Below are 16,316 nucleotides of genomic sequence, written 5' to 3'. Positions count from 1 at the left end.
CTGATCGACTGGCTCTATCCCCTTCCCTGGCTATGCAGAACCCCCTCGTTTCCTGTCAGGGTACCAGTTGCAACGGGGCTCATATCATGTCGAAAGAATTTTTGATGAGAGCCATATCCGTAGTACAAGGTCGACAAATCACTCATCAATTCACGGATTGCATAGTAGTTGGAGTCTTGTCTTGTTTGGTCTCTCAATTAGGCTTGTATCGATATCAAGACACTTCCCCTAAGGGTTTGTCCATCTACGATCTCCCCATGGCCTTTTCAATCTCAACCAGTGCAGCCAAGACCTTTTCGTCATGCTGCCTGCGGCCCACAATTTGCAAGCTTACCGGCGCGTTGGTGTATTTGGCAGGATCGTACATATCGTGGACGAACTTGTCTTCTGCATTCTTCGGCTCATAGTTTGAATCCACGGGGTCTTTCTGAGGGTCGACAGTTGTCACAGGAAATACCGCACCCGGATAATCAAGCAGGTTCCAGTTTGCAGTGTATCCCCAGTAGCGTGACTGATCGTGAGGCGCCGCAGCTCCGAATGAAGGAGGGCAGAGTATTACGTCGATCTCGCGCCCGTCCGAACCAGGCAGTGACGCGGTCGCTGTCCACGCTCGAGCATATTCCGCACGGTAGGCATCCCTCTCCGCACAGCGCTGTTCAAAGGTCCGAGTTAGCAACGCTGCAATTTGGCACATTGAATTGGCGCAACTTGGCCCCTGGTATTTATTATTTTGAAACATCGGGGTTGGCTTACCTCCCAAAGCTCAGCATGCGTCAAGTTCTTGACACTGGGCTGCTCGTGGATGATGAACTTTGTAAGTGGCAGCACAGGCTCGCCACTGGCTTTCAGATTTCCCAGGACCTCCTCGCCTCCGTCTGGAAAGTAGAGGGAGGAAATGATCTCCCAGCCCTTGCTATGATTGGGAATCTTGAGGGCCTCAGACTTGGGGTCCCAGTCGATTACCTCCATACCTGCCTTGCGACAAGCCTCACTGACTTCTTTCAGTGCACGCGTCATGGGTGGGTGCGGCCTGACGACGCCGTCCCACCATTGTACTGCAATCTTGAGAGGCTTTGAAAATTTGAAAGGGACCCAAGGCCGCGCATCAATGGAAGGATCAAGCCGCCACGGTTCTCTTGCTAGAATCACTTGCATGAAGAGCTCCATGGCATCGCGGTCAACCGTCATTGGACCTGGAGTAGACATAATGGCCTCTTTTCCAATCATATGAGTTCTCTGGCCGCCTGCTGGGATGCGCTTGTTGGTGGGCCTGCAATCTCCGCGTCAGTTTACCTGTGCCTACCAGTCGCATGTTAGTCTTCTCGCTGGAGCACATACTTGAAGCCATAAATTCCAACATGCGCAGAAGGACAGCGCACACTCCCGCCGATGTCACCTCCCATTCCCTGCGGTCCAGAAATTGCTGTTAGTGGCTATGGCCTCATCATGTCTTTTAGCTAATGAGAAGCAACGCACGAAAATGCTACCCCTGAAGCCAATTAACGCCGACTCTCCACCGCTGCTTCCGCCGGGGGTCAAGTTACGGTTGTGAGGATGAAGGGTACGGCCGTAGATGTTGCTGTTCGTCTCGAGGTGCATAATGGTCTGCGGCTGCGTGGTACGGCAGTAGAAAACGCAGCCTTCTTCCCACAGTATCTGTTGGTACATGATGGGGCCGTGCTTCTTCCCAACCCAATGTACGTACGAGGCATGAGACACGACTTCCTTGTCACCCATATTCATCATGCCTTGGTGCTCCTTTATGGAAATTGGAAGGCCGAAAAAAGCGCCCTTCGGCTGGGGCAGAGAGTCGAGTTCCTTCGCGCGAGAAATGGCTTCGTCCCATAGTAGCTCGGTGAGGCAGTTTGTCTAGTTGACGGTACAGAGGCGTCAGTATAACGAGGGACTTTCTTAACTTGAACAGCATCAAACAAGGCAAATCTGGCCACTAACCGCAACCTGTGCAAGGGCAGCCCTTCTCAGGAATGCCCGGGTCACTTCCTCGACTGTGTATTTCCTCTCGCGCAGTGCTTTCAGCAGATCCATCACTCCGTAATTTTCAGTAATTTCTATCTCACGTGGCGTCAAGGCAGACTTGGCTACAACCCGGGCGTCGAGAGGCCACTCTTGAGGCAGACCCTCGAGCTTCGGTGAAACCTTGGCCAGGCCTTCGTCGCGACGACTTTGTGCCCAGGAACATTTCTCCTGCCAAGTCTTGAGTTGTTGAGGGTCGGAAGTGACCATTCTGTCGTCTGTTAAGTTTGGTTTGAGTTTGAGGCAATTGAGTATTTATACAGGCAGATTATGACAGTTGGTCGTGCATCTGGGCTTTTATTGAAACATGAGAGTTGGGGGCATTGGAGGGGAACTGCAAGACCAGCTTCTAAGCCGAATATATAATTCTTGGCTAGAGCCTAATGCAGGAAGATCGGGTAGTGACGGCAGTTTCGGGACTATTTGCAGGGCAAGTGAGGTCGGCTCACTCCCTGCCGAGTACTCTAAGCCCAAGACACCGAGAGCATAGCATAGTTGAAATACGGCAAGTATGGGTACATTGAACCTATGATCATATTGGACGTGGTTGGTCCCTGTGAGTTCGTGACTTTCCCCGCCAAACCCACTTCCCCAACTGTATGCGGTAATGTATGTTGATTGACTACCCCGCACCACGCCCTTTATCACTAGGTAACAAGGCCCCCTGTAAACTGGTGGAAACGCAGATCCACTCGACTCCAACGTGCGATACTGCGATGGTGGTGCGTATCAGGAATGCTCCAATTTAGATTACTTTCACTTCCGATCACGGACGAACCTGAAGAGATCGGCAGCTCTGGTAAAAACCAAGAAAGCCCTTGGAAACGAACTCTGCAAGTGCCCGTCTTCTTTAAACGTTTCTTGGCCCTCTCCTTTCAAACTTTGACCCAAAACGTACGCCTTTGAGACAACTCACCAAAAGATGACATGTTCGGGACGAAGGAAGTTATTGAATGGGCCCGACCCATGAAAATCTCATTTCAAGTCTCCCGGGAGCACTTCCAGACATTCTGAATCTTTATAAGGAAACTCCTCCGGCCCTTCATAGCTCCTCGGTGTCCAAGTCACCGACCAGGAATACATCCTCGGTCCCAACCCCCTACGAAACTTCGACACGATGTTTGCATGCACAGGAATCAAGCAAAGCTCCGGGGCCTCCCTCGCCAGCTCCCCGCCAGTAGTACCCTCCACTCGAGGACGGCACGTCGCGCAGGGGCCGAGCCAGTCCCAATCCCCCGCGGTGCCTCGCCACGACTTTCTCTTCACCGAGGATTCGTCTGCCGCCAGGTAGTGATGGCCGCCGTGGGCCGGATTAAGCGGGAAGCGCCAGGTGCGGACCGCCCACTCCACGATGGCCGCGAGCTGGTCGCGCTTTTCTTGTGTGGCATCAAAGTCCATGGTGAAGGTCTTGATGCACGGCATGTTGACAAACTCGCGTCCCCACATCCCCGCCGTGTAGCGGACCTGCGGCGGCATCCAGCTCGGCCGGCCGGCGGCGCTGTCTTTTAACACGGAACCCTGGGGGATCCGGCCGAATTCTGAGGTGGTTTTCATCATGGCTCCCATGTGCCCTATGTTGAGGTTTTCGTGCCGCGTTTCCCGGAACCGATCCATCAGAGGTCCCGCAGGCGGCCCGAGTGGGTTGATCTGCAGCGGGCCCTGAACCCACCCAAAGCAAGCTGCCGGAGGGATGCCCGTGGCCTCGGGCTGGCCGGAGACGACACCGAGTCGCCAGTCGGTGCGGCGCACGGTGATGCGGAGGTGCTTGACGTGGATCAAGAGGTTGGAGTGATGCGAAAAGACGGCGTGGTATTTCAATATCGGCGCGAAGAAGCGCACGCGGCGGAACCTCTTCTCCCACTGCAGCTCCCGGTTCCGATCCAAGAAGCCTTGGTGGGCCGAACCCCCCGAGTAGTTCAAGAGGGTCGAGCGCGGGTCGCTGCTGAACTGGTAGTTTCGCTCGGCCTCGAACATGATGGGCCGGGCTTCGGTCAGCAGTCTCCTGCAGGAGAGCAGCATGTTCAGCGACATGCATGGCTCCTCGTAGAAGTCGGGGCGCTCGTTTGGCCGCGTGCAGCCGGGAGCTGCGTTTGCGAGCTCGGGAACTATGTCGGGCATCTCAGCTTCGCGTTCGTGGCCGGGCTTGCCACGGAGGTCATCATCTGAGCCGCCTTCATGATCAAATCGAATGCGAAAGTTGTGTGGTTTCATGGACTGCGCGCCAGCAGGGGGAATGGCGGTCAGGGAGAAGGAAGCGAGGGCATTCCGGTAGATCTGGAGCCGTATCTCTGCAGGTAGGGCGTTGAAAAATGTCGACTGGAGCTGGGGGTTGACGTCCCAGTTTTCTATACGCTCATCAAGAGATGCTTCCATTTTTGAATGAGGAGCAGTGCATCAATGCAGGAACCCTTTTTGACGATCTCTAAAACACTACGCATCGAGATTTGGGTCTATGATGGCTTTGGGTTTGATTTCTTCTGCCAAACAAACCCCCTCATATACAGGATGTGATGTACGTAAGCTTACATTAAGTTGCTTTTTGCTGAATTGGAACAGCATTGCGCTGAGATGAACACGGGACGACACAGCTGTGCCATATTTACGTCATGCAGAGATCATTCGCTTTCTTATAAGCTTTGTGTATTTAGTCTCTGCACAAACGTGCCATGTTCACCTTGCCTTGCTATGGTAGGTCGAAGAATGGATAATATACACTGAAGTTTTGAGTCACCCTTGAGCCAGATTTGTTATCAAAACATAAGCTTATGATTATCGTTTTGAAATACACTATCTTGTCCCGATTGTCTTAGGAAGGGCGTATCGTACTCCGCCTAGCATCGGCTGATTGGCCGACATCGCTTAGTGTATATCGCCGTTGTCGGAGAGTTGATGTTTGATTGGCTTAAACGAGTGCTAATCTAGGTGTGGTATAAATAGTTAGTCACGGGTATTCCGAAACGATTCTTTGCAAATTTTCACGTCTATTCTATCAAAGAATGTGTCTACGGTAAACCATAATATTATTTCTCAGTTGCAAAAAAAAAAAGAAAAAGAAAACATGGCGACCACAAAGAGCGCGTTCCTGCACCGCTCCCTTAAAGAGTTTCCAGCGCAGGTCGTCGAAGCAAAGGACAAGACCCTGGTCTTTTCCGATGGAACAAAGGTCCTGGACTCGACGTGCGGCGCGGCCGTCGCGTGCATCGGCTACAACAACGACTTGTCGGAGCGGGTCAAGCAGGCCATGATCCGGCAGATGGACAAGTTCCCCTACTGCAACTCCTTCTTTGGCCACGAGGTCGGCGAGCAGCTGGCGCAGGAGCTGATGGACGGCACAGGAGGTGCCATGTCCAAGGCGTACATTGTGAACTCTGGTAGAGCGCTTTTTTTTTTCTTCTTTCTTTCTTTTTTTTTTACGTCTCGTGACATATACCGTATAAATATCCAAAGAAATAAAAGAACTTACCTTAACTTTTGTGTTTTTTCTCGTCTTACAGGCTCCGAAGCAATGGAAGGAACCATGAAGATGGCCCGCCAGTACTTTCTAGAACTGCAGCCACCCCAGCCCAGCCGCATCAACTTCATTGCGCGCGAGGGTTCCTACCACGGCACCACGCTCGGCGCCCTGTCCATGAGCGGCCACGTGGGCCGGCGCAGCAAGTTCCTCGACCTGCTGCTGCCCAACGTCGCCAGGGTATCGCGGTGCGACGCGTACCGCGGCATGAAGGAAGGGCAGTCGGTTGCCGAGTATGTGGAGCAGCTCGCCGACGAGCTGGACAAGAAGTTCCAAGAGCTCGGGCCGGAGACGGTTTGTGCCTTTGTTGCCGAGCCGGTAGTCGGTGCGGTGAGTCTTTTGGAGTGAAGAGGAAAACAAATCTTTCCCCGTATCCGTTTCTTCGGACGAGGTCTTTGTTTTGTTATCTCCTGAAAAAAAGGGGGGTTGCCTGGTTGGTTTCAAGGATGGCATATGCTGATGGTTGAAACGACCTTGTCTAGACTCTTGGTTGCGTGCCCGCCGTGCCGGGATACTTTGAGGCAATGAGGAAGGTGTGCGACAAGTACGGCGCCTTGCTTATTTTGGACGGTATGTTGAAGAAAACAACCATTCTTGATGAGTGAATCGTACACGGAAAGCTTTTTTAAATGAGAATTGTTATAAGCTGACTGGGAGTGCCGGGTTCTTGATTCGTTTTTTTTCCAACGGAAAAAGAGGTCATGTCTGGCATGGGACGAAGCGGGACGCTGCACGCTTGGCAACAAGAGGGCGTCGTCCCAGATATCCAAACCATCGGAAAGGGCCTCGGAGGCGGCTACGCGCCGGTCGCTGCCTTTATGATTAACCATCGGGTGGCAGACACGCTGGAAAGTGGGACAGGGTACAAATCCACCATTTCATTTTTTTTCTTCTTATTTTTTTTTTCCTTTCGTCGTCGTTTCGGTTTGTTTTGATCTGAAAGAAAAAAAAACAAATGACCTGCTCACGAGCTGACTGACACGCGCAAAAATCCGTGACGCTTGACAGGGAGTTCATGCACGGTCATACATATCAGGGTCATGCCTTGGGGTGCGCAGCCGCCCTCGAGGTGCAGCGCATCGTCAGGGAGGAAAACCTGATTGACAATGTCAAGCAGAGGGGAGTGCAGCTAGAGAAGCTCCTGCAGCAGCATCTCGGCAATCATCCGAATGTTGGAAACATTAGGGGCAAAGGTCTCTTCTGGGGCGTGAGTCAGCCTTTTTGTCATTTGCCGCATGTCAGGTTTGGTAAATGTTTTGGCTATTTGGAAAAAAATTGCTGACATATGTCTATCTTGACCGTTTTTATTTCCTTTCCAGATTGAGTTTGTGGCGGACAAAGCATCCAAGGAGCCGTTCCCTCGCTCTGTCGACTTGGCCAACAAAGTCAATCGTGCCGGTGTCAAAGAGTTTGGTGTCAGTCTCTACCCGGGGACAGGGACAAAGGATGGAGTATTGGGTGATCATGTCATACTTGCGCCGGCTTACAACTGCACGGCCGACGAGATTGAGGAGATTGTAATCAAGACAAAGGAGACGGTGGCGCGAGTCTGTGAGCAGATCAAGGCGAGTTCTTAAATGGAGTCCAGATGTTGACCACTTCACAAACATACCTTGTATGACTTGATGTCTACAATAAAACATTCAACAGTACGAGTCAAAAATGCTGAGACAGCTACAAGTGCTTGAGCTGGCTGACACTAGAGTGCAAAAAAAAAAAAAAACAAGACTGTGGTATGATTGAGAGGCAAGAATGGCCCTCCATCCATTTAAAATTGTTCCTTGATTCGTACAGAGCTTTCTTGCTCATATACCCAAGCTACCAATCTATCTATAATATCTCTCTGAGCATTAATCCGCCTGATCCCGGCGCATCTAGCTACACAGCATACAACGTCTTGACTTCTGGTGCTTGCTTATATATGTATTTGAGTTCTTGCCAACAGTGGATCATCGCTTCGGGTTCCGATTTGGGCTCAGGAGCCACCTGATAGGGCCTCTATGACAGCTAAACATGCCACTGATGGAGTCGACCATCCTGTCGCCATCGACATACTTTTGCGAACCGTTGATGATGGCCTGAAACACGTCCTCGGTACCAATCCTATGATGGCAAGATGTTCTGTCAGCATCAGAAAAGAGTTGTGCGGAAAACACGCAAGCAAAGAAAAGAAAAAAAAAGAATCACGCAAGCACGTACATGACAGGCTGAAGCTGGTCATCAGCCCGCTGGACATAAAAGGCACAGCTACCATACTCATCGATGAGCTGATAGTCATCCTCACCTCGCCGTGGCGGGATGATCCAAGCGCCTTGCGGATCCCACTGCTTGCGAGCTGCAAGATCCAAGCAGTCGTCCTGGCGCATGGCAGCATGGGGGCTCCGCTGGACAAAGATGCTGGTGGCTGAGCACAGCGTCTTTGGAAGAACGGGGACGTCGTTGGTAGTGGAGGGCGGGCTGGCGACTGCTAGTGTTGTTCTGTTGGTAGGTAGTGTTGTGTTGGCAGGAGACAGTGCGATTGCCAAGCTCGGTATGCTGCTGGCCACAAGGGCGAGGGTGATTCTGGGCTTCATGTTTGCTGCCGCTCCGACATGTTGCTCCCCTGGAAGAACGATATCGACAGATCAAGATCAACTCCTTTTTTGGTCCGTTTTGTATTCTCAGGAAGCGGGTGAAGCAGAGATGCAAGTGAGTCGGGATAGCTCGTGACGTTTGTTCATACAAACAGCAAGCTTGCTTGATGGTGAATCTGACCCGACCCACCTTTCGCGTTTGTTTGTTTCCCACCTACCTCCTTCCTGTAGGTACCCAAGGTAGAGTGTTCGCGTTTGCCTTGCTACAAAACGAGCAGGGGAAAATCGATTTCAATCTTGGTCTGTTCCTCATCCTCCTTTCATTTCTCCGACCAGTCCACATCAGATATGTTTTATATCGAAAAGAAAGGTTCACGACACCAAATACCTTGGAATTCAGTCCTGGACAGCTTACTCTAGTAATAAGCTCACCTTGGACTGATCATTTCGCTTGCACATCTACTATTGTTCCTGCAGTTCCTTACCGAACTACTCAGATACGGCTCACCCCATTGAAGCAAGCCTAATGTGCAACTGGGCCAAGCACTCACCACAAAGAGACGATCAAAACTGAAAACATCGGATTCAAACGTACAGTCTACTGCCATTTTCTATTTTACTTTTCGCCAGTAGCCAAACTGCCGGCTGCCTTTTTTCAACAGCCACGATGCCTTTTCCATTTCTGGCTCTCCCGGCGGAGATTCGAGTCAAAGTCTATCGCGAAGTACTCGTCAGTTCTCCAAGCATACTTCTGGAGCCCGACTGGTGGCTTCTCACGCCTAGACATGGAGACATGCCTCCAGAGCACATACTTGATATATATGAACCAGATATGCTATGTCCGGACAAAACAATCTCTGAGCAGATGGAAAATACCCCCATACTACCAGTCGTTGGCTGTCAAAGCTCGCAAAACTGGTGTCCTGCAATCCTGCGAGTGAACAAGAAGGTTCATGCAGAATCCGCCAAGGTTCTGTATTGGGACAATACCTTTTGCGTCGACGAATACTATCCTCGTCGGCAAGATTTCGAAGAGTGTTTGTCTCCCGCAGACCGGCCGGAAACCGAGGCCTCTTACCTCTCAATCGGCGTAGTCCCAGTTCTCTACGGCTTCCTTCGAGGCATTGGCCAAAAGAACCGCCAGTACATCAGCTCTCTATCCATGCCTGTGCCTTTGCTGCCCCTGAAACTACCTCCAGCACTGTCCAGGGTGGCATCCCTGGATGTTTGCCAGTCGTTGGCTCGAATGGTCGAGACGCGCAATACCTACAGAACATTCATACACCCGCTGGGCCACCAGCAGAGGCAGCACATCATGATCCTCTCGAGCTTGGCTCCCAACCTCGAGTGGCTCGAGATGACGGTATGTGATTTATTCTCGTTCTTCTATGACGACTCGGCCCACCTCGATGAGCTCTCGACCACGCTGGGCCTTCTACCAAAGCTGAAGACGGTCGGCTTTCTCGTCTACAAACAGGCGGGCGGTCCGAACCACGCCAGTATGGTCGAGGCCTTTGACAAGCGGGGATGGGCGACCGAGTTTGGCTGCGTACTTTGCAGATGCGGTCTTCACCCGCCGAGTAAGAAGTACATACTTCCCAAGGATAATGATCTCGTCGACTGTCTCGAATTTTGCTATCATGCCTCCCAGGAGAGGACCGTCAAGAGGAAGAAGCGGAGAGCGGCCTATTCGTCGGGCAAGTGGTCGCGATAGATTTGGAGAAAGGCAATAGTCGAAAACGGAAATATTCGTCCCGAAGAAATCAAGAGTGAGGAATGTGAGAGTTTCGGATGGGTGGAAGCAGGCATGAAATGACGCGGAAGTATGCCTTCTTAGCGCCAAAGGCATGTTGGAGTATGATGAAAGACTATCTAGATAGAGATCACGGAGACATGTCTGGAAATGCGGAAAATAAACTGGAGAGGAAACAATCGACGCCTCTTGAAGGTCTTGTATCTTGCGAGAAAGCCCAGGGAGCTTTCCTTTTCTTTTCCGTCATGCTCATATTTCCCCCCTGTTCTCAATTGATGGGAAGGAACGAGTAGTGAGGGTTGTAAAGAAGGCACCAACTCTGACAATCTGGGCTCTTGGGATTCGACAATTTGGTAGTAACAATTAACATGACCGAACAAAAAGCAGTGACAATGAAAATGCATTTTATATTATGACTCGAATACTTTAAATAATCAAGACTACCGCAGGCTTCTTTTTGTTCGCCATGACTTCCAAACGCTCCCAAACGCCCCGCTAAGCGGAAAAAAGAACCCGACTCGGGCCGGCCAAGTCTAATTAACTAAAAAGACAATAATAAAAAGAAAAAAAAAGTCAAGGGGAAAGAAAAAGGCATGACTGCAAAAAGAAGCTTGATGCATTTCACCACATGCCCAACACCCACAGACACACCCAACTGACAAACACAACCCCGTAGCTCCAGCAGGCAACCTCGAGTCAACAGATGGAGTCGCCCGACCCGCCCGGCTTGTCCCTGCGCTGCTCCTCGAGGTTGTAGTCGTCATCATGCACCTCGGTGCGGCTCGTGCCGGGGCGGCTGCCGTCCTTGAGCTCGCGCTCCGCGAACCCAAAGTCCTTGTTGCAGTACCTGCTGACGACCCGCACGACCGTGGGCACCTTGCTGGGCTTGAGGAAGGCGCTGCCGTGGTCTTCCCCGGGTAGCCAGATGAGCTCGATGGGCCGCGACCCGTTCCACCACTTCTCCGACGCGGCAAACGTCGCCAGATCCATGGGCGTCGACTCAGCCGTGTCGTACTCGACGTAGCTCGCCACCGCCGCCGCGTCGATGATGCAGTCCTTCTCGCCGATGATGACCGTCGTGCGCCGCCCGCTCGTCGCCGCCGGCCGCGTGCCCGCCTCGGCTCCCGACACGGCCACCTCTCCCGAGTCGCCAAAGCCGACGCCGCCCGCGCCGCCCTGCGAGGGGGACGAGTGCAGCAGCAGCTCGCGCCAGAGGATGTGGTCGCGCCACGACAGCCGGCGCCCGAGCGTGTGCGCCAGGTTCGGGTCGCGCGCCACCATGTGCATCTCCCAGTGGTTGGCCATGAAGCGCTTGGGCACGCGGCGGGTGAAGTTGTAGGCGACGTCGGGGAGGTGCAGCAGGAAGGCGACGGGGTCGACGAGCACCAGGGAGCTGATCTTGGGCGCGACGTGGGGCGAAAGGAGAAGCGGCGTCGTCAGGAACGTGCCGTAGCTGTTGGCCACCAGCACCACGTCGTTGAAGGCCGGGCCCTGCTGCTCCAGGATCGCGGCGATGGACATGGTCATCTCGGACGCGCTCGGGAGCGGTGGGCTGATGCGGGAGGAGATTGGGAGGAGCTCGATGGCGATGACGCCCACGTCGCGTGGGATCGTGCGGAAGTAGTTGATATAAGGAAAGAGCCCGGCGCCGACGCCGTGGATGAAAATGATGGGTCGCTGGGTCTTGGATTTGTGTGGCCGGCAAAAATAGCTCATGTGGTCGCGGGCGGCCGATTCGTTCCAGCCCAGCAATCCCAAAGGTCGGAACGGGAAAATCTTGAAAAAGGTCGACATTTTGGTCCGGTAGAAGCTGAAGCCGAGCAAGTACAAGCAGATGGTGGTCAACATGTCCACAAGCCCTATCATGCTGTAGTAAAACAGACTGCGGTGGTCAACCAGCACCTCGTCGAAGCTGATCTTGATGGCCTCGCAATCTCCCCTGCCCTTTTTGATCTCCCAGCCCAGCTTGGCCTCGGCCTGCATGACGTAGTGCTCCAGCTCCTCGTCGTCGTCTCCTGGCGGGCCCTCGCGGTCAAACAGTCCCCAGAGCAGCCAGTCCTTGACGTTGTCTCGCCGGACGTCGTCCAGGTGAGCGTTCTGGCACCATTTGCGTATAAACATCTCCATGTCGGGGATCAAGGAGAGACATTTTGAGAAGAAGGCGGCCCTCTCTTCCCGCGTGAGCGGTGGTGGTTGCAGCATGGCGCCCTTCGTTCGACGTTGCAGGTGCTTCCTGTACGGCAAGAACCAGCAGAAATACCACAGCGTCTCGATCGCTGCCAGACACTCTATCACGATGGATACGGGGTGTGATATCCACAGTACTCCGCCGAATGCCGCCGCCGCCACAAAGTATCCCACACATAATGCTCCAAAGTAGGTGAAGGTGAAGGACATGGACCTGATGAGCCATGTGCTGGCCCTACCTGGCGGGACCACCAGACTCGTTTCGGAGAGATTAATCATTTTGTGTGCGTGTGTATATTTTCTTTTTTTTTTGTTTCTTCTTTTTTCCCTCTTTTTCGCTGTTACCAAGTTCTTTACAGAACTGGACTCAGCTTTTCGGGTCTCGAATTGGCGTAGTTTCTGAGCCCTGTGGCTTGTATAGGCTTGAAAAAGCCGTAGGGTTCTCGCGAGCCGCAGACGAGGCAAGTATTATAAGTGCCTTGTTTTTCGAGTGAACGGTTCGAGTGACGAAATTTCGACTTCGGGCTCACTCTAGGGGAATTACCTGTGGCAACGACCCGGAGAAGGTAACCGAAACCCCCCTCGGGAATATATATAAGAATCCTAAATTCGCATTTGTGGCCTGGGCCCCGTTGACATGTGCTCGGATCGTTTCGCCTGCAATGCCCAAACTTTGCCCAAGTAGACCGTCCAGAAAAGTCTGTGTGTGAGCGAAGAGTCCTTGACGCAACAAGAGACTGAGTGTAAGCAGCAAGACGCTTGGTTTGCCTCTTTTCTTTTTCCTTCTCCACCCCCTCCCTCCCAACCCGTCCCAACTTTTTTTTTTGCTGCATGATGTTTTGAAGCCGATGAACCTTGAAGATTCTTTCCGATTCTGTCATCGGACGTTGCCCTTTTCTTTTCCTCCCTCCCCTGCCGTCGAGCTTGCTTTTTTGTTTTCGAATCATTGGCCCCACTGGAGCAGTTCGAGCCGAATAGTACGACGACCAAGCAAGACGTTGGTTGACTCGTCATCCTGGCGTCTGCTGGCGGTTCTGCACATGGATCGTCCCTGGCCTCTTTTTGTTATCTTGGATGGAGCGGGACATGAGCAATCGATCTGAACATGGATATTTTCGTAGATGGTCGGCCCCATGTTCTTCTTCATCTTCTTGGTTGCCTAATGGACCCGTCTTTTGAAACGAACACGAACAACCACCCGGTCCAATGAGGGTTTTTATCCGCCTTGATCTGCACCAGGTCCGTTGGCTGCCGACGTAGTAGAGAAGAGCCAAAACTGACCGCAGATGTTCAGTTGGCACAAGCATCAAACGGCCAACTTGTCGTCCACGACAGTCTGTCTACTCGAAATCAATTTGTTTGCCCTTCCCATCTATCCATGTCTGGACAAAATATGGGCCATTGACAGCTCGGTGGCCAGATTATTCCCAAATGACTGGTAGATGTTCTATTTCCGGGCTAGTTGCACACCATCATGTCATCTCGATGCACTTGCCAAAGGTCGATCTCTGGTTTTTTGTTGAGCCTCCCAAGACATATACGTCGATCGACCTTTTTTTTTTCTTGCGAGTCGAGTAATATCAACAAGAACAAATAAAAAAAAACATAGCAGCCAGCCAGCTTCAGAGCCAACCAAACCAGCCTTTTCGTAGTATTCAACCTTGAAAGAAATCAAGGAAGATGAATGTTGTACCCCTCCCGGATGAGCCTTTGTCCAGCCTCCCACACCTCATCGGGAATTTCCTGCGAGATCTGGAAGCCCCTGGCGGGGTACTCTCGGATGCGCACTAGGTCCCCCACCATTATGCTGATGACCAGATCCCTGGGGTTGTCCTGGTCTGGGTACTCTGCAAACGTCATCTGCGGGGACGTGACTGTAAACACCGGTTGCTGCTGTTGCTGTTTCTCTTGTTGTTTTTGTTGTTGTTGTTGTTGTTGTTGCTGCTGCTGCTGCTGCTGTAAACTTTCGCCATCCTCCTGCGCCTCCTCGTCCCCCACCCCGGAACAAGACCACTGCTTCACAAAGGTTGCATAAGTCCGGCGTTCCATGTACGGCTTCTGGACCAGGATGAAGCTCCGAGGACTCAGTCCCCGGTCGCGCAGCAGCGCCCGCGTGAAGCGCACATTCTCCCCCGTGTTGGACGAGCGGGGCTCGACGAGGATCCTGGCCGGCGGCACGCCCATGCGCCTGGCGACGGCGGCAAACACCTCGGCCTCGGGCTCGGAGAAGCGCGTTTCGGTGAGCTTGCCGCTGCCGCCCGAGAATATGAGCACGCCGTCGGCGCCCGCGAAACCGTCGAGCAGGAGCTGTGCCGCCCGCTCGGCCACGCGCGTATCCAGGCTGCAGAGGCAGAAGATGGCGTCTGCAGGCTGGTGCAGGGGCATGTTCATCCGATGGTAGTTGTAGACCATCTCGGCGTCACTGTACGCGCGGTTTGCTTGTGCTGTCGCCATTTGCTTGTTTTTTCCTTTTTTTTTCTCAGTCCCCCTCTTCAATTTATATGATACGTCTTCTGTGTTGTCTTCAAAGCCCGGGGTGAAGCTGTTGTCCCGACAATCATAAAGCTAGGGAAACCGTGTCAACCGAATCGATCGGGATAAGCATAGCTCCAGGATCGTGAGCCTGTTGGATCCCAGTAAGAAGCTCCATACCAAGAGATCTCACGTGATTTCATCGTGGCAAGGCTTATGCAGGAGATATCAAGGTTGAAATGTGTAGCTGCTGGTGCATGATCTGCACTGTTGTTGACAGCGTTGAATATTGAATATAAGCAGATTTTCTATTGAGGGCCTCAGATGCGCCAGTGCAATCAAATTGTTTTTTTGTTTCTCTCCTTGAGAAACTGAACTCCGCGAAGAATGCTGTACAAATAGGATTATAAAGAGTATACCGTTCCCTAGGATTTCGTCCCCCGGCATTGCGTTGAAGTGTGTGATCCCTCTTCAAGTTTGAGAACCATGCAAACACAGCTACTAGCCTTGTTATCGAGCCTCTGCACCCTCACTTGGGTTTGGTCAACGAAATGAAGCTCAAGAATATGTTCCACGCAAAGCCCACGCAGGCCGCCACCAGCACGCGCAAGTCGACGGGCACAAAAGCAAAGTTGAGAATTGCCACCAGTGGCCAGACGTGCCACGCAGCCTTGATGATGTACCACGTCTTTTCCTTCCAGACCTCGTACAGAGCGTCCATAGACGCCACACGGAACACGTTGGTGACGACCAGGAAGATGGAGGTCGTGAAGAGAAGCCACACCGTCTGGTCCAACACGAGTTTGTAGCAGACGTTGGGCCAATTTATCTTGGTGTGTGTTGAGAAACCACCCGTGCCGGGCGTAGGCGGCAGCTCAAGCGTCGCTGCCGTCGAGCCCGGTTCCTGCGCCGCCGCTCGGGCGAGGGAGCTCTTTTCCGGATCGTCAGGATCGTGACCATCGTGCGTAAGCCCACTGGCCGCCGGGGCTACAGCGCGCGATGCCAAGGACGGATTCCCAGCCGTCGTCGTTTGGGTCGGAAAGTGATGCTCCAGGAGATGCTGCCAGGGAAAACCGAGGCTGGCACTGATGAAGCCGTAGCAGGTAAACTCGGCCACACGTCCCCAGTCCATTCCCTTGTGACCCATGTCCCCCAGCTTCCAGGCAGTGGCGACCTGAACGGTGATGTTGGCGGCCGCCTTGAGGAAGGCGGCCTGCACCGCCGTGGTGATGAGGATTCGGGGACGTATTCGCAACATGGCCTTGGCAGTAAGTGGCACGTGAGGAGCCAGCCAGCCAGCAAGCAAATGGGCTACTCTTGATTCCCGATGTACCTGTCTAGCACTAGGCCGATACGTCGAACCCAAAGAATGAACTCCGAGAGGGGTCCAAACGGCTCTCGTGCGACACGCAACGCTACCTCAGTTGGCACGTGTCAGAAGGACGACAACAACGGGCTAACCCATGCATCAGATAAAGTAGGTACGCAGGCAGGTAGGTGGTGTAGGGTGGTGGTAGTTAGTGGTGGAAAACAGTGTGAGAAAGATTATACGGAGATTATTGTTCGTCCAATCAGCCTCAGATCATGTTTAAAGTACCTTTATTTCTTTTTGATAAAATAAAAATAAAAGAGTATGTTTGAGGGGGGGGGGGGGGGAGGTCGGCTTGTTTTGCAACTTGAACTGTCGTGCTGATGTTTTCCTTGTTGGGAGTTTGGCCATGTTTTGCGTCTGGATCTCTCCGTTTCCACTCTGGCCTTTCAGCTGAAACAGTCAGATTGCAGTGGG

The 16,316-nt window shown here is 52.8% G+C and overlaps 8 protein-coding genes across 8 annotated transcripts; 2 read left to right on the top strand and 6 right to left on the bottom strand.

Moving 5' to 3' along the window:
- Positions 1-170: 170 nt before the first annotated feature.
- On the bottom strand, positions 171-2,532 carry MGG_03492 (acetamidase). The gene is made up of 5 exons (XM_003716382.1): positions 1,954-2,532; positions 1,477-1,869; positions 1,339-1,406; positions 754-1,270; positions 171-652 (listed from the first exon to the last, which is right to left on the bottom strand). Exons 1-5 carry the CDS (start codon positions 2,242-2,244, stop codon positions 245-247), a joined length of 1,677 nt encoding a protein of 558 aa, XP_003716430.1. The 5' UTR covers positions 2,245-2,532; the 3' UTR covers positions 171-244.
- Positions 2,533-2,950: 418 nt separating this feature from the next.
- MGG_03493 (uncharacterized protein) lies at positions 2,951-4,759 on the bottom strand. Its single transcript, XM_003716381.1, has one exon. The coding sequence runs from the start codon at positions 4,405-4,407 to the stop codon at positions 3,010-3,012; it is 1,398 nt and encodes a 465-aa protein (XP_003716429.1). The 5' UTR covers positions 4,408-4,759; the 3' UTR covers positions 2,951-3,009.
- Positions 4,760-5,092: 333 nt separating this feature from the next.
- Positions 5,093-7,233, top strand: MGG_03494 (aminotransferase; the record flags this gene model as incomplete). Its single annotated transcript, XM_003716380.1, has 7 exons — positions 5,093-5,405; positions 5,529-5,875; positions 6,028-6,115; positions 6,242-6,407; positions 6,554-6,752; positions 6,865-7,096; positions 7,196-7,233. 7 exons carry the CDS (start codon positions 5,093-5,095, stop codon positions 7,231-7,233), a joined length of 1,383 nt encoding a protein of 460 aa, XP_003716428.1.
- Positions 7,234-7,273: 40 nt separating this feature from the next.
- MGG_03495 (uncharacterized protein) lies at positions 7,274-8,329 on the bottom strand. Its single transcript, XM_003716379.1, has 2 exons — positions 7,745-8,329; positions 7,274-7,648 (listed from the first exon to the last, which is right to left on the bottom strand). Exons 1-2 carry the CDS (start codon positions 8,116-8,118, stop codon positions 7,495-7,497), a joined length of 528 nt encoding a protein of 175 aa, XP_003716427.1. The 5' UTR covers positions 8,119-8,329; the 3' UTR covers positions 7,274-7,494.
- Positions 8,330-8,633: 304 nt separating this feature from the next.
- MGG_03496 (uncharacterized protein) lies at positions 8,634-10,288 on the top strand. The gene has a single exon (XM_003716378.1). It carries the CDS (start codon positions 8,786-8,788, stop codon positions 9,830-9,832), a length of 1,047 nt encoding a protein of 348 aa, XP_003716426.1. The 5' UTR covers positions 8,634-8,785; the 3' UTR covers positions 9,833-10,288.
- MGG_03497 (uncharacterized protein) lies at positions 10,258-11,998 on the bottom strand (the record flags this gene model as incomplete). The annotated part of the gene is made up of 2 exons (XM_003716377.1): positions 10,258-11,730; positions 11,755-11,998. 2 exons carry the CDS (start codon positions 11,996-11,998, stop codon positions 10,568-10,570), a joined length of 1,407 nt encoding a protein of 468 aa, XP_003716425.1. The 3' UTR covers positions 10,258-10,567.
- An 866-nt stretch (positions 11,999-12,864) lies between these two features.
- MGG_03498 (uncharacterized protein) lies at positions 12,865-14,787 on the bottom strand. The gene has a single exon (XM_003716376.1). It carries the CDS (start codon positions 14,510-14,512, stop codon positions 13,730-13,732), a length of 783 nt encoding a protein of 260 aa, XP_003716424.1. The 5' UTR covers positions 14,513-14,787; the 3' UTR covers positions 12,865-13,729.
- Positions 14,788-15,059: 272 nt separating this feature from the next.
- On the bottom strand, positions 15,060-15,788 carry MGG_03499 (uncharacterized protein; the record flags this gene model as incomplete). The annotated part of the gene is made up of 1 exon (XM_003716375.1): positions 15,060-15,788. The coding sequence occupies one exon, from the start codon at positions 15,786-15,788 to the stop codon at positions 15,060-15,062; it is 729 nt and encodes a 242-aa protein (XP_003716423.1).
- Between the last annotated feature and the right edge of the window lie 528 nt (positions 15,789-16,316).

This window comes from Pyricularia oryzae, chromosome 4 (genome assembly GCF_000002495.2).
Source record: "Pyricularia oryzae 70-15 chromosome 4, whole genome shotgun sequence".
Lineage (NCBI taxonomy): Eukaryota > Fungi > Ascomycota > Sordariomycetes > Magnaporthales > Pyriculariaceae > Pyricularia > Pyricularia oryzae.
The sequence above is the reverse complement of the archived record's forward strand: the minus strand, read 5'-3'. Positions and strand labels throughout refer to the sequence as shown.

Bases quoted from the DNA above. Each gene is read 5' to 3' on its own strand.
- MGG_03498 (XM_003716376.1), bottom strand. From the start codon at position 14,512: ATGGCGACAGCACAAGCAAACCGCGCGTACAGTGACGCCGAGATGGTC.
- MGG_03496 (XM_003716378.1), top strand. From the start codon at position 8,786: ATGCCTTTTCCATTTCTGGCTCTCCCGGCGGAGATTCGAGTCAAAGTC.
- MGG_03492 (XM_003716382.1), bottom strand. From the start codon at position 2,244: ATGGTCACTTCCGACCCTCAACAACTCAAGACTTGGCAGGAGAAATGT. The intron at 1,407-1,476 runs GTGCGTTGCTTC...TCTGGACCGCAG, and splicing joins GCTTCAGGGGTAGCATTTTC to GGAATGGGAGGTGACATCGG. The intron at 1,271-1,338 runs GTATGTGCTCCA...CGGAGATTGCAG, and splicing joins GTTGGAATTTATGGCTTCAA to GCCCACCAACAAGCGCATCC.
- MGG_03493 (XM_003716381.1), bottom strand. From the start codon at position 4,407: ATGGAAGCATCTCTTGATGAGCGTATAGAAAACTGGGACGTCAACCCC.
- MGG_03495 (XM_003716379.1), bottom strand. From the start codon at position 8,118: ATGAAGCCCAGAATCACCCTCGCCCTTGTGGCCAGCAGCATACCGAGC. The intron at 7,649-7,744 runs GTACGTGCTTGC...TTGCCATCATAG, and splicing joins GACCAGCTTCAGCCTGTCAT to GATTGGTACCGAGGACGTGT.